We start from the raw sequence: 16043 nt of genomic DNA, 5'->3' as shown, positions 1-16043 counted from the left end.
CTAAGGTACCAGAAAAATTGTGATAGATTTCTCATCACCACGGTAAGGAAGTCCCCTATATGGCCATTTCTGGCCCTTTCAAATGGACTGGATCAGTTGTTCTCAACTTTGGTTCATGTAACATCATTTAAGCAGGTTTTACAAAACCTGTGCCCAGGTGCCACCTCATAGAAATTCTGATTTAATTAGTCTTGAATAAAACTCAGGCATCAGTATGCTTTAGAAACTGCCCCGGTGACACTAATGTGCAAAGATCCACCAACCTAAGTGAGTAAACGTAAACCATATTGGCAAGGTTTTAACAACGTTTTTTCCTCACCAGGAGAAAAAACCCCAAAATTTCTAAACACCGAAACGTGATATCAAGAAACAACAGCAATAAACAATAACAATACACAATGGCAATAACAACAACAACAAAAACCTCTTCCAAAACCTAGAAAAGGAAAGAGGGTAGAAGAATTTTGTAAAAAATCCTTTCCCCTTCCTGTAGGAAAGCATTTACCAACACTAATCATTAGACTTGGTGCTGGGTACATAAACATGACACCAGACATGTATTCCCCATTTGACAAATGAGGAAACCGAGCCTCACAGATGTGAAGGAACTTCCCTAAGGCCAAAGAACAGATAAAGACAAAAAAGACTGAACTTGGTCCCAATTGTATCTCAAGTCCAAAGCTTTTGTTCTTCACATCTCCAGGAACATTTCTTTGCACTTGCTAACTTAACAGGTGCTGAGACAGAGTGTAATTTTAGCAACATTTTCCACTGCAGAACCTTGAAGAGTTCATTCTAAGGAACTTAATCTGTAGCTCTCTGGGCCATTAGCAATCTGACATTGGCACTGCATAGGTAAAGTGGAGAAATATACAAAATAAGATTGGAGGGGCAGGTAGTAGACTAATGGTAAAGGAGCTTGAATGCCAAGGAAAGAGTTGGAATGAATGAATGCATTAGCTAATTAACAAATCTACCTGTATGCCCTAGATTGACAGAACTCTCTAAGGGCTAGACAACAGGGAGATAGAATAGGTTTTAAAATTACTGTATCTAAGTGGCAATCTAATATGTGAAACCAGAAAACAAAGTACAAGGAAAAGAAATATCAAAACACTCTTTTTGCATGGTATCAGTAGGAAAAGACCCCAACAACCCAGAAACATGATAAATAAATCCACATCAGACTCATTTTCCATTCTAGAAAATAAGCTCGGAAAAAGAAATTAGCATTATTTTAAACCAAATATTTTATGTTATTTTTTTATCATAGCAATAGTGGAATTTTTCTAATGGTTTAATTTAGTAGCTGATAAAATACAGTTCTCCTACCCAGGACAGATGGTCAGCATGACATCCTAGGATTGGAGTCATTTATTAGCATATGTCAGAGTTAACAATAAAAAAAAACTTGATGAATTATTAGTTTCCCTCAAGGTAAAAAGCACAGTCTCAAATTTAAACAAACAAATTAAAAAATCAGAAAAGAAAAAAGAAAACCAGTTCAGTCTCCCATAAAGCCAAATATCTGCTTAAAACTCTAGATTAAATACACAAATTACTAAGAAAAAATACATAAAGCTGAATAAAAAAGGAAAGGCTAGGTTATTTTCCTTTTATTACTCCAACAGGATGATTTCACACTTCTCATTTTTTGTTATAAAACAACTTGCTTTTCTCTACTTTAAAGAGATATTGAAAATTAAGATAATTTAAAATCCTGCATACAAATGTATACCCTTCACTTCCTACATATCTAAACGTGGAAGTTTCCAAAGCTTTAAAAAATGTGAAGCATTAAACAGTGTGCCATTTGGAATGTCAGCAGGGAATGTATTTGACATGACATTAAATTAAGCAAATTAACTCTAGTAATAACTTCTTTAGTTCTATTTATTATATCAAATATTTAGTTCTCCCAGTATTTACTTTCATTGTATAGCTTTTTAACCACACACTTTAACCCTATGTGAGTGTGTGTGTGCACACACATGTGTGTGCAAACTGATACACATGTTCATTTTACTCTGGGTCCTAGTCCTACGATTTTTTAATTTCTTTTGGTGTGACCAGAGTTAGTGCAAATAAAGATTAAGTAGACTCTATGAGATAGTAGCTCATGATTTCTTTCAAAAAGTTTTCACAGATTGTGTAACTTTTCATTCTAAAAAAAGATTAGGACAATGACTCTTTACATACCATAATCTGTGATTTTACAGGACACCAAATACAGCTCTTTCAGGTTTTGTCCTTCCTTTGCAATGACCTCCACACACCTAAAACACACACAAAAAAGTGGTGAGTTACACTAATATATTTCAAGTTAAATTAGCAAGAGTTTGGCCATGACTGTAACAGGAAGAGGTCAGCTTTTGATGAATGCCACAGCTCTCTTCTTTCAACAAACTTCTTTCAAGGTATTTCAGGAAAAAGTGTTATATTCCTTGCTTTAAACTCAAGTGCTCTAATACCCAAATGACTTATAATTAAGTACATTTATGACTAGTGTATATTTTAAAACCAAAGTGATGAAAAGTGTTATTTCTATAAGAGTAATGTCACTTTTAGCAATAGACCAGTAAACACAGGTTATACAATGAACGTGTCATTTACATAATAATATAAAAGCAACTATAATGAAACTAGAATATAGATGATGGTCATTATAGGTGGACAGTAATATTATTCATGTTTCAGTTATTAATGATGGAGTCTAATAATACTAAAATACACATTTTTGTGCATTTTATTCAATATAAACCAGAAATATTTAAAAATCTAACACCGGTTATAGATAAAAGAAAAAGTCTGCACATGTGAGAACTTTAAGATCTTTTACTTTGGAATTTTTAATTCTTAATATTTTAAGTGAATTGTTGCATAGGTATGTAATATATAGATATGTAAGATTTATAGTCTTTTCTGGTTTCATTTAAGTTAAAAGGTTTTTGAATGGTGCACTCAGATTTAATAGCCATAGCAGAACATGCAGTACAGAACTGAATGAACTTTAAAAATAATGATTAACAACGCCATCCATTTTGTGGCTCAGTCTCCTATAATATCAGAAAAACCTGTACAGTCATACTGACACATAGGAATATGCATCCTTCAACGTAGTTGCTGTTTTAATCTTTATAAATAACAGTTAAGTAAAAGGGTAAAAGCAAAAAGAGTCATTAACCTTTCCTAGGAAGTAAGGATCAAGTAATTTGATACCTGTGTGTATAATCCATCAAAAAATTACTGAGTATCCATCTCTGTCTTGCAGATATTTTATTTGCTGTCTGGCTTATTTGTAGGAATCTTCATAAAATATCAGAAAATTTTATACAATTTTCCTTCACATAATTCATTACTGAAGGTTAAATTAGTTATAACGAGGACATTTTTTTTTCCTTTAGAATATTTTTATAGAATATTGTTTTAATGGAATGATAAACATTTCAAAGTTCTTTGGAATAACTGAATAAACATTCTTTTTTGTTTTTGTTTTTTTGTTTTTTTTTGAAAAAAGGATTTATGACAAAAATGGAGAGGTTCTTCCATGACTACAGCGGAAAACTTAAGACAGCAATACAATGCAATTACCATTGATACAGCTTATTATGAAGGGAAAATTTTAAACCTAATTCCATGTCATTTGACTTTAATGTAATATTTGAATAAACTCATAAAAACGGAAGAACAAAAGCAGATAAGACATTACAGGCAACAACTATGTTTTATTTACAACTTTAAAAATGAATTTTCACATGCTAAGGATAAAAATAAAGACCCTAGATGGTTACAAAATCCTAAATTAAAAAAAAGTCTGACTACTTTCTGCCATATCAAAGATACACATTTCATCCTCCTCTATCACCTACCAAAAGTTAACAGATGCAGCATTCTGTATGACTACCACAAAATGAAATAAATTAGTACAGAAATAATGTTTATGTCATTTATTTTTTTCTCATGCTCTTTCTAAATAGTCTAAAAAGCCTGATTTTACATTTGATTGTGAAAAAACTCTAAACAAATGCCATATCCTATCTGCATTCCTGCCACCTGATTCTATGTAAGATACATGACAAGCACATAGGAACATTAAAGACACACAGAGCTCACTACAAAGAAAAAAATAACACAAATTGATTTCACTGTATAAGCTAGATCAAGTGCTGTTTCATAGGCAACAAGAACCAGCATTCATAGAAAACAAGGTAATCAAGCACTGGATGAAAAGTCTCTAAAAACTGATGAAAGGCCATGAGCATCAGGTTTTCCCCCTGTGTGTCAGAGGGAAGTTCTTATGAATAGATATAGTAACTAAATTTAGCTTATTCAAGAGGCAATAGCCAAGAGATAACACATTATTACAAATAAGCAGTAAATATCTTTTAGACAGAAAAAGAGAAAGGAAATATAAAAGTACTTTGCTTTCACAAAGGATCACCTAGGATTTTTGCTCTGGTTTTAAAAGTTCGGTTGCACGAGGTTTTCCAACTAGTTTTAATTACCCTGTAATCACAGCCACTGTGCTAGAAGTTATGCATAACCTGGAAGTATTCCTTGAATAAAGATTTGTAGCAAAACTTAATTTCTTTAATGTAAACATCATTCCCAGATGTGGTATTTGAGGAGAGAAACCCCAACTTCTGTGACTGTGGACTGAAACTCTCAACACAATAATATTACACAAAATTGAGTGGTTCAAATAAATACCTAAAATAGCTATTGTTTTGAGAGTTGAAAGTGGAAATGGTTTGTATTGTCCTGTTAGTGCAAACTGATGGAAATGAAACCCCACATCCACTAGCTAGTGCCTGAAACCTAGTGATTAGTCCAGGTCTCCTCTCCCAGGCAGCCTTACAGTGACAGCACGTCTTGACAAGAGGCCTGCACGGTGACTATCCTTTCCTCTTGAAACTTCTAGAGTCCATTATAGTATGTATTTACAAGAAGTACATGAACGTAACTCTGGTCTGTGGACTGCATTTATTCTAAATGATTCTCTGTTTTAAAGGAGTCCTGGCTCTAGTCATGACCTTCAGTGTTATTAACATCAGAGCATTTCCCAGGTCACTCACTGTACAGTAGGTATGCAGACAACAAACAAGGTGGTAAAGGTCAGTAATTATTGAAACTTTTTGACTACAGGTACTTATGTAAATTTTTTAAAGGGTATTTTTTAAATGGTACCAATAAAATTGAGAAACGTTTGTAAAGTGATAGAATCTTAAAGAAGGAGAGTAAAGGGCTGCCTGGGTGACTTAGTATAGTGTCTGACTTGATCACGGCCCAGGTCTTGATCTCGCAGGCATGATTTTGAGGATCACCCTGGGCTCCACGCTGTATATGAAGAAGAAGAAGAAAGAAAGAAAAGAAGGAGAGTAAGAGAATCAAAGATCACATTTAAAACCTTTGTTTCTCCATCCCCTCTCCTATTCACAAATAATACATAGGAGAGTATCCATTAATCTCAATAGTAAATTATAGTTTTGTCCCTAGGGGCAAGCCATGAGTCCCTAAACTCAGAATCTAGAATTCAAATTTTTCCCATTCTTCACCCCACCCCCTGTTCCCATTATCCTTAAGGACAAACTTCAAAATATCATGTGATGGACATTCTCCATAGGTCAGTACATTTGAAGATTTCTCATTTCATGAATGACAACATAAAGAATTATAAAACTTGGGAAAAGAACTATATCCTCAGGGAAAGTAACAATCTATAAGATTATTAAGGAGAAATTAATAATGGGAAAATGGCATAGTTGAAAACAGCAGAAAATCCAATATTCTTAGGCTAGCCTAGGAACATCAAACACAAGCCAACTAAACTATTTTCCCAAATTCTGAGAAACAAAGTGATATGTATCTTAATAAGAAAGAATTTAAAAATCTGGAAAAATACACCCTATTCTTACCTCCATGAAACCACAGAACCACCTACCTCCTTTGAAACCCCATACTCTCATTCTCTATAACATGAAGGCCTGTACAAAGAGTTTCTCCAAATCAAATGTTCCAGGTTCAATATATTTTAGTTTAATCCTGAAGTGCCTCCCCTCAAATTATTTTCTTCTTTTATTCTTTGACAGGGTTCAGAAGAAAAAAAAAATGTTGCTGAGAGAAAGAGCAGGGGGGAAGGGAGGGTGCTACATAGGGAGAGAATCTGATTGATTGATTGATTGATCAATTGATTGATTTTAGAGAGGAAATGGGAGGAGTCAGGGGAGAGGGAGAGAGAGAATCTTAAAGCAGGCTCCACGCTCAACGCAGAGGCTGAGGCAGGCTCCATCTCAGATACTTAACCGATACTTAACTAAGCCATCCAGGTGCCCCTGAAGAAAATTTTTAAAATTGCAACCATTGTAAATTCTTGGAGTAACAGCTATTGTGTATGTGGGTGTGTGCACGTGTGTGTGTGTGTGTATATACATATATATATATATATATATATATATATATATATGTATATACATACTCTTCTAGAACTCTGAAAAGCATAAGAAAACCTGCTCCAAAGTATCCAAAGCATCCAGAATTATTATTTATAATAACACAATGTTATGCTCACTTGCTTTTGATAATGTTCTAAAATGCACCTGAAATATCTGATGAAATCTGAAAAGCAACAGAAAGGTTACTTCTGTCAGCTATATAGGAATTTTTTTTTTTTTTTGAGAAGGCATTTACTTAGTTTCAGTGGAAGGAAAATCTGTCTCCTTAGCAATAGATTCCTAATCACCTGATTTATGTGAAGGGTAAAGGTTAATGAATTAAGCTGTGTAAGCTTCAAAACTATCAAAGGAATTCAAAAGAGCCTTGAATTATGGAAAACAATGGCTCATTCTACATACATACCAAATTTTTATGTTTTTTGTCTCCTACTCAAAAGCTGGAACATGGCATTAGTGACAATTGAAAAGAACTAATGAGGAAATATGACTACATTGCTTGCAAGAGGAGTGTCCTAGGAGACCTTGTTACTGTTTGTGATGTGCTTCAAACCCAAAAGAAGCTAATTGGAGCTGCCAGACACTGGTTTGCAAATCTCACTTTAAAGGACAGGCTCAATCACCTTAGAGGTGTGGAAAGAAATGTCCCCATTAGAGATGCATTAGTATGGGCTTGGTGAATTTCTAAATAAACTTTAGGATGTTCTTTCCTAAGCCACTTTTATATTTGAGTAATAGATATATCTTCAAGCAGAGGGAAAAATGCAACAAGACAAAAACAACCCCACAGATTTAAAACAAAAATTATGAAAAGGGCTGTAAAGGAATTGGCAAATAAGTACAATGGGGAGCTAGATATCTTTAAGACTGAATAAACATGTAGATCAAACCTTAAAACGTCTGAAATGCAAACACATTGTAAAAGGGATCTATTTAGGGGTTTAAGGAATAGAACTTCATTTTCATCATTTCTTGAAACTAAACAAGCCACCCTATATTATATAGCTTATAAATGGGCAAAAGCCTAAGAAGCTGTAACCCACAGACACATACAAATGAAAAAGGAATAAACAGGATTTATAAGATCTAAAGAGAGAAAAAGGGAGGAAACTTGGCCCAATCCTGTGCTACGAAAGCTCATCCTGACTTCAGGTCATTTAAATGATAGCAGAGGTCACCAAAACACAATTTGGCATCATATAGAAAGAATAATGATATTTGATTGATTTTTCTAAATCCTCAAATTGAGTTTACTGAAGAATAATCCGATCCCAGTGTAGCAAATGAATTGGCATGATTTACAGGTATATTCTGCTTTCAGAAAATGCCCTATATAAAAGATTTCTATTTACACAAAAAAGGCATATTTACAGGTAAACATGTACAAGATGAAGCAATTCAATAATCTATTAATAGTACATTTCCCCTTATTACATAGGACTATAATTGTATCTATAAGCACTCTATTTATAGTTATTTTTTCTAGTAATATAATACCTTAACCTCACAGAAATAAAATGCAGTATTATTGCTGTCTTTAACTTAAACAAGTGTACATAATGACAAATGAAAGACACAAGGCATCAGAATGATATGTGGAGTGTCCTTTGTATTTTATGATACACTTTCTTATAAATGTTCTTCTATTCTATCCCATTAACAACACAGTACCAAATATATACAAAAGTCAATTTTTCATATAAACGTCCAAAAATATTCTCATAGAAGAGATGTTCATTGCAAGAGAGTTTTTTTTTTTTTTTTAAAGGTTGACTTGCAATGAAAATGCTAAAGCATTTGCTCAAAGCACATTCTTAATATACCACAGGGGCAAAGACTAGCAGTGACATGCAAAATGTCACCAGCTCCACCAGTTAACAATAGTTATCTTGGGACACTCATTAAGTTCTCACTTACCAAATGTTATTCTCCAGAAAGCCAATATCTGATTAGTGAAATCTAAGATTAACTTAGTCATTTGCTACTTAAAACAGTGGAGAACTGATGCCCGTTTTGTCACACAAAGATAGCAAAAGGTTACAAAATGAGAATAGTAGGTGTTTTTTTAATGAGACTTTAATAAGTGGCCGACAAATGCACATGTTATTGAAACTTAAGGTCTACTGGTTTCTATCTTTGCCAACAGAGGAGTTTACACCTTTGAGGGAGGCAGAGCAGATGCTGTCATCGCTGATTCATTCTGGACCACTCTTCAGCTAAGTGTCTCTAACATCAGGGAGGTTTCCCAACTAGTGAGTAAGTAGGAGTCAGCACTGAAAAAAGGAGTTATACAACAACAATATTTTATAATATATTTAGGAGAGACCATTATAAACTAGCTCTTACAGAAATATTTTGTAAAACAAGTTTTAATTTATTTCTTAAAGTGCCTGAAAAATGTTCAGATAGAACGAAGCCTGCGCTATTTTAAAAACGCACATCTTCCTTAAGCTACTAAGAAACAAAATGGTTAAAGGCTCCTCTAAAATGGGTGGGGGGAGGGAGATTAAACTAACAAATTTGTGATAAACTTGGCTTTAATGTTTCAGATGTATTTAGCCAAAAGTCTTACTTTTAATTTTACCCATTGTTCCATCTTTTTACCACAATTACACTAAATCATTATATAACAGCTTGAGCTCACTTCTTCTAAGTATTCCTCAAAATATGCAAGAGGCAGAAAAAAGATTCTAAGGTTCTATTTATTTATTTAACTCAACCATGTTCTATTGAGTGTAAACTCTGTGTTAGAAATATTCAAAGATATAATCAGAAGGCCACATTATTTTTTTTTAGATGAGCTAAATAATTATTCTCCAACCCACTATACCCTGTTTATTTCACACATTAAGAAAAGCTTTTTTTTTTCAGCGTAACAGTATTCATTGTTTTTGCACAACACCCAGTGCTCCATGCAAAACGTGCCCTCCCCATTACCCACCACCTGTTCCCCCAATCTCCCACCCCTGACCAGAAGGCCACATTATTATAAAATGATGGCCGTAATGCTTATAACCTTGATAGATCAGCTACTATTTATTTTTGTTATTGTTGATGATAATATTCCCACCTAGGAACAGAAAAATCTTACCATTGAAAATTGTTATATTTCAGGACTAAAGGAAATGCTAGAAGAGAAAGGGGGAGGGAAATGTAAAGGTAAGACTTACTAATTCAGCCGTTTATTCGTTCTTCAATGGGGGAAAATGTAGTTATTTTGAAATAGGAAAAGTTACGAATACTCCTCCTTTTCAGCTTTTTGGGGCTCCATTAATTTATGACCAATAACTCTGGGGGAATCCAGGCACTGCACAGTGTTGATACAGTTAAGACTGGTGCTATCTTTATGGTTTCCTGGCATATTTTAAGACAGAGGACAGAAGAGAAGGTTTTTAGTATCCTACATCTTACAAAAATTTATTTTGTGGAAGCAAAAGCCCAGGCCCTTAAAAAACTCAGGAATATAAAAACATTTAAAACTATGGTCCAGTTTAGTGAATGATAACTCATCAGAGGCCACTTCTTTTCTGGAAAAAAAGTGAGGCAATACTGTGGCAGCTCTAAACCAAGCCCTACCACCACCACCACCAATAATAAATATCAACTTTAATAGTAAAGCTAGAACTATTTCAAAGAGATTGTTAGGCTTCCAAACAATTAAAATGAAATTTAGGTGGACCATTCAACATATAATTGAAAATAATCTTCCTGCCCATCTCTACCCCATTTACTGTAGTTGCTTTAAGTACTGATAAGAAAGTCTCCATCATATACTTTATGCTTTAAGTATTGATAAGAAAGTCTCCATCATATACTTTATAAGAAAGACATCATATACTTTATGCTCACCTTTGGTTTAAAACGGCTACGACTTAAAACTAAATTATTTTAGTGGGCTATAAAAACACCCAGAAGATGAGATTTTAGGCATCGTTCAGGAAAGAGTTAAGTACTTCCTTACCAGAAGACGCCACAAATCAGCTTTGTAGTGACTAATTGCCTCTTTAACCTCTGTACTCTGGGAGCTGGCCTATGCTTCAATACCAGTTTTGTGATAGAGCCAAAGACTGATGTTCAACATAGACCTCCCATGACCTACGTAGCCAAGGAGTTAACTCAGACAAGAAGCTGACAAAAGGTTTCCTTCTCACTTGGGAAGGCACACAATCTCTTTTTGGATAAGCCAAATTCTCAGAAGACTATAAAGCACAGTAGGTAAAGACAATTTATAAAAGTCAAAAGAACGGTTTCACTTTAGCTAACAATGATTCTAAACATCCAAATGTATCATTCAAAATTTTGTCTGAGAGATGGTTTTAGTGACAAGAAAAGAAATAGATTACTTATTTTAAAATGCAATGAAGAAAAAAAAATGCAATGAAGAGGGCACCTAATTCGATATCTTTGAAAGCTTATAATTAGATAGCAGTAATAAGACACAAAGAAAGGAGGTCAAACATTCTCCATTCCAAATGTTTTCTATACGCTTCAACCATTCATACTCAGGAAGCCTGTACTTTGTCATTCATTTTTAAGCTTAGAAAATTTTGGGCCTGATCAAAAGCCAAATGAACAATTTTTACAGGTGATTTTCAGTAGCGATTACATAAAATGTACATAAAACAAATTCTGCAATTGAGAAAAAAACCTAGTGAAGGTTTCTTGTTAGTTTCTCAAAAAGAAGGGATGAGGAAGGAGTTCTGGATTAGGAAGCTGGAAAAGAGTGAGCAGTGGCAACAAAGTAACCCACATAATTCCTCACAAAGAAGAAAAAAGAAAGATCACATGGGCTTGATGAAGGCAGGGACATTACATAAGTTTGACTTTACTAATACTCAGCTAGATTGAACTCTGAACCCTCTGAGGCCTAAGTATCATCACTGCTGAATTCATAAAACCGACGTCCAAAGCCCTGAAACTGCGGCTACTTTATTCTTATTTTCTCACATTATCACTGCATAATTAACATTCACATCAGAGGTAAAATAATCTTTGCTCTCCCATTTACAGGAAAGAGAGGAAGCAGGTCATGTTTAGTTGTGTTGGTACACTGAATTTACACAGAGAGAGAACTTTTTACTTAAAAAAAAGAAAGGATTATACTTCTTTTTCAAAAAAAAAGTACAAATATTTCTACAAATGACAATAAGGGATATCAACCAAGAATTCTCTTATGAACTTCTTTTTCAAAAAAAAAGTACAAATATTTCTACAAATGACAATAAGGGATATCAACCAAGAATTCTCTTATGAAAAGTATACAGTTTACATTTTCTAAATTCCAACAGAAGGATGTTGGCTGGTTTCAGTTAATTTTTATCTATCCGAAGAATACAGAAAAAAGGTCCTTCAAATTTTCTTCTTAAATAACATTTAAGTAAATATAATAGAATGAAATTTAGAAATTCCAGGGAAAGGCTATTGAACCTTACTTAGTTTTTCTGGCTACCAGGCCAATTCAGTAATTCCTAATATAAAGTCCATTTGCCTATAAAATATCCATCTCAAGGATTCTCTCTTAACTCTCTCCATCAATGAAAAGACTTGTTCATCAACCATTTAATTTATATTCAAAAGAGTATGTGGTATGTATGTGTGCATACATGTATATACATTTATGAATATAACTCTTAACAAATACATTTTCCCTTACCAACACTGTCATTAAATCAACAAAAATGTAATTATTATAGGGGCGCCCGGGTGCTCAGTGGGTTAAAGCCTCTGCCTTCGGCTCAGGTCATGATCCCAGGGTCCTGGGATAGAGCCCCACATCAGGCTCTCTGCTCAGCAGGGAGCCTGCTTCCCTTCCTCTCTCTCTGCCTACCTCTCTGCCTACTTGTGATCTCTGTCTGCCAAGTAAATAAATAAAATCATATATATATGTATATATATATATAATTATTATAAATGCACTTAGTAAAAGAATTTTAGCAGCCTAGCCCCTGAAATGTCATAATCACTAAAATCCAGGTTGCTTTGCTTGGACCCGTCACCAGTCTCTTCTCTATAGGGAAAAACTTCATCTCCTTATTCCTGGGGAGTGTGGTGGAAAGCTAATAAAACCAGTGTGTAAGACTGATAGAAACCATGGAGGGAAGCATTACTCAATTTCCCCTTGCAGAAAGTTGCAAAAGCATGGAGAAGGAAGGAAGTCATTTCACCATTTGTTTCAGACAGTGGGTACCTTTGCAGGCAACATCACATCAGACAGCCAAAGCAACACTCCCTAACCCAGTACTCAGCTTTGTGTTATTTTAAACTATAAATCAAAATGAACAGCACATCTCTGGCATATTTCTCAATGTTCTACTGTTGATTACAGTTACAGTTCTGTCTGCATAAGTAACAAACCATGTAGCAAAATGGAGTAACAATATTAAGATTCCTGCTCTACACACACAAAAAAACACTGCTCTCAAGTACCCAATAAAGGAACAATTCTGCTATTCTGAGGAAAAAGCAAGACTTGGAACTGAGAAGAGAGTTTATTGTTTTTAAAAGAAATGAAATCTTGCCATTTGCGACGACGTGGATGGAACTAGAGCGTATCATGCTTAGTGAAATAAGTCAATCGGAGAAAGACAACTATCATATGATCTCCCTGATATGAGGACATGGAGAAGCAACATGGGGGGGTAGGGGGATAGGAGAAGAATAAATGAAACAAGATGGGATTGGGAGGGAGACAAACCATAAATGACTCTTAATCTCACAAAACAAACTGGGGGTTGCTGGGGGGAGGTGGGATTGGGAGAGGGGGAGCGGGCTATGGACATTGGGGAGGGGAGGTGAACCATAAGAGACTATGGACTCTGAAAAACAACCTGAGGGTTTTGAAGGGTCAGGGGTGGGAGGTTGGGGGAACAGGTGGTGGGTAATGGGGAGGGCACGTTTTGCATGGAGCACTGGGTGTTGTGCAAAAAGAATGAATACTGTTACGCTGAAAAAATAAATAAAATGGAAAAAAAAAAGTCATTAGTGGAATAAAGAGGTAAGAACAATGCCAGGCATTTGAAAAAAGGACATCAGGTAAATGTGTTGTAATTCCACTGCTCAGTTTTGTGCTGCCATGGGTTGTGAGAGTATCATGAGTTCTACCCTGATAATGATAGAATTTTAATTAAAAAAAAAAATTGGAGCACAAATTCCTTTTTGTGATCTTTTACTGAAAGGTAAATGCACAATCATCAGACACACAACACACTCAAGCGCTTTGGCAAAATTGGGGGTTTTGGGGGAAATAATGGCAATTTAATGCCACATCATACTTTTAAAAAGGTGAAAGAAAATATAAAGGGCAATAGTACACGCAAGTTAGCAAATGTGATATAAACTCAGGGATATACTAGTTGAATTAGTGGCTTGACTTAAGGTTGAGGAAAGAATATTGTAGAGGAAAAAGAAGAAAACAATATATGCTATGCATAACAATAAAATATATAATATATGCAATAATTCTTGTTACATGTAACATTTATGTAATAATGAATATATAACAACATATTCATCTATTTCATCATTAGTAAGGGACCTGAATTTATTTTATCTGTTTACATATATCTGGCCTTATTCCACTAGAAATGCATACAAAATTATAAAAGAAATATTTAAGGCAAGAAAAGTAAGAAACATGGATTGTAAAATAGTGAGTCAGGGGTATACTCACCTTAAAGGGATTCGTATGATTCAATCCTAAAAAGCCTCTACAAGTGGGTTAAGATTTTGGAAAGGCTTTCAAGGAATCAAAGTAAAGAGAAAAGTATGATTATTTCTTAGATTCATAATATCAATGACTTTAAAAAAATCAGCTGTTCAAAAGAAGCTACAAAAAGACTAGATATGCTAAACTCTACCTCTGAAACTAATACACTATATGTTAATTAATTGAATTTAAATTAAAAAAAAAGACTAGATATGCTTGAGGCAGTTCTGGGGAAAGGCTAAGGTTTCAAGAAAAGTACCCAAATATTCTGCATCATTTAGAAAATTTCCTTTCATTTCTTAACACCACTATAGACTTAATCCACGAGAAACTGGACATTCAAAAAATTTAAAAATAAAAAGTATATTGCACATGATTAAAAACATAGTGTAATAATATAACAGATTTAGCTACATCAAGATTTTGCTAAATTTTAACATAGCACACACAAAATCAATCAGTTATGGATAATGGAAATATGTTTCAGATGCTCAGACTGTCAAAGTTGTGTGAGCATGTGTGTATGTGTGTATACACAGTCCCTGTATTGGGAATGTAATTCAACTTTTCTAAATCTTTTCTGTAAAATGGAAATTACAGTATCTACCTCCAAGGATTTTATAAAGGTTACATTTCATAATGTTTGCAAAGGCTCTTTTAGTTATTCAACAAACATTTACTAACCCTTACAATGCCCCTAACTGTATGGATACAAAGATGGATAAGCCAAGTCTCTTCCCAAGGGGTATTCAAATCTTGTCAACTTTAACATCCTCCACACAAATAAGACAGGGTTATTTAGAACAGAATATAATTTCCTAAGGTACATTTCTCAGAAAGCTAGCACTTTGGGGCTTTAATAGTTGGCATATGCAAGAAAGAAATGTATGGCTCAATAAGTTCATGTTAAATAACTTTTTTTTTTTCTTAGTAAAAGGAAAGTAAAGCACAATAGGACAGCACCAGGGACACAGTAAGCAATTAAACATTAATTAATATTATTTAGGCCCAAGCACAGAACTTGGCACATAAAAACATGTCTGTAGCAGGCTGAAGAACAGCCCTGAAAGATAGTAACTCCTGATCCATGGAACCTGTAAATGTTACATTTTATGGAAAAAGTGTCTTTGCAGATGTGATTAAATTAAGGGTTTTGAGATGGGGAAATTACCCTGGTTTATCTAAATAGGCTCTTAAAACAATTCCTAGTGTACTTATAAGATAGCAGCAGATGGAGATTTGACACAGGAGAGAAGGCAAAATTACTGGAGGCAGAGATAGGAGTGATTTGGCCACAAGCCAAGGAATGCTGGTAGCCACCAGAAGCTGACAAGAGGACTAACAGATTCTTCCCTAGAGCTCTTGAGGGGGTGGTGTGGTGGTGTGTGAAACCTTGATTTGGACCTTGATTTGGGATGTTTGGCCTCCACAACTGTGAGAGAATAAATATTTGAGAGTTTGTTGTTGTTGTTGTAAATAATAGAAATGTTTAACTGTACCTGTTTTGAGATGTTTCCTTTGGCACTTGGCTGTGGTTGGCGTTCAACCTGTCACGAGTGGCTTCTGAGAGCGCCTCGCTCGTTCCTCCACGGGCGGCCAAGTGCTTGCCGAGCCCCAGTGTCCAGGATGAAGACTTTGGGCAAGGGGAGGAAGGATACCTGCAGGAGACTGTACTCCCAGAAGCGCGAATGTGTGGGGAGCGGGCTCTAGGCCGCAGCCGGCCGGGACCAACGCCATGGACAAGGCAGGATAGGGCTCTCAGTTAGGTGGGGATCCGATCCTACCAGAACAGCTTTCTCTGTTCTGTCTCACTGACTGTGGTGCTCAGGGAAACCTGATTCACCTGTTTCTTCTTCTCTACAGGATTCCATTAAGCTTTCCAATAATTC

General features: G+C 35.0%; 1 protein-coding gene across 1 annotated transcript in view; it reads right to left on the bottom strand.

Annotated features, from left to right (window-relative positions):
* Window positions 1-16043, bottom strand: part of FBXL17 (F-box and leucine rich repeat protein 17) — a 512415-nt gene that overhangs the window by 161147 nt on the left and 335225 nt on the right. Inside the window, exon 7 of the mRNA XM_045999573.1 lies at window positions 2200-2276. Coding sequence (XP_045855529.1) covers window positions 2200-2276 — 77 coding nt within the window. The remainder of the gene's footprint in view (window positions 1-2199; window positions 2277-16043) is intronic.

The sequence above is a fragment of the Meles meles genome, chromosome 3 (assembly GCF_922984935.1).
Source record: "Meles meles chromosome 3, mMelMel3.1 paternal haplotype, whole genome shotgun sequence".
Classification (NCBI taxonomy): Eukaryota; Metazoa; Chordata; class Mammalia; order Carnivora; family Mustelidae; genus Meles; species Meles meles.
The sequence above is the reverse complement of the archived record's forward strand: the minus strand, read 5'-3'. Positions and strand labels throughout refer to the sequence as shown.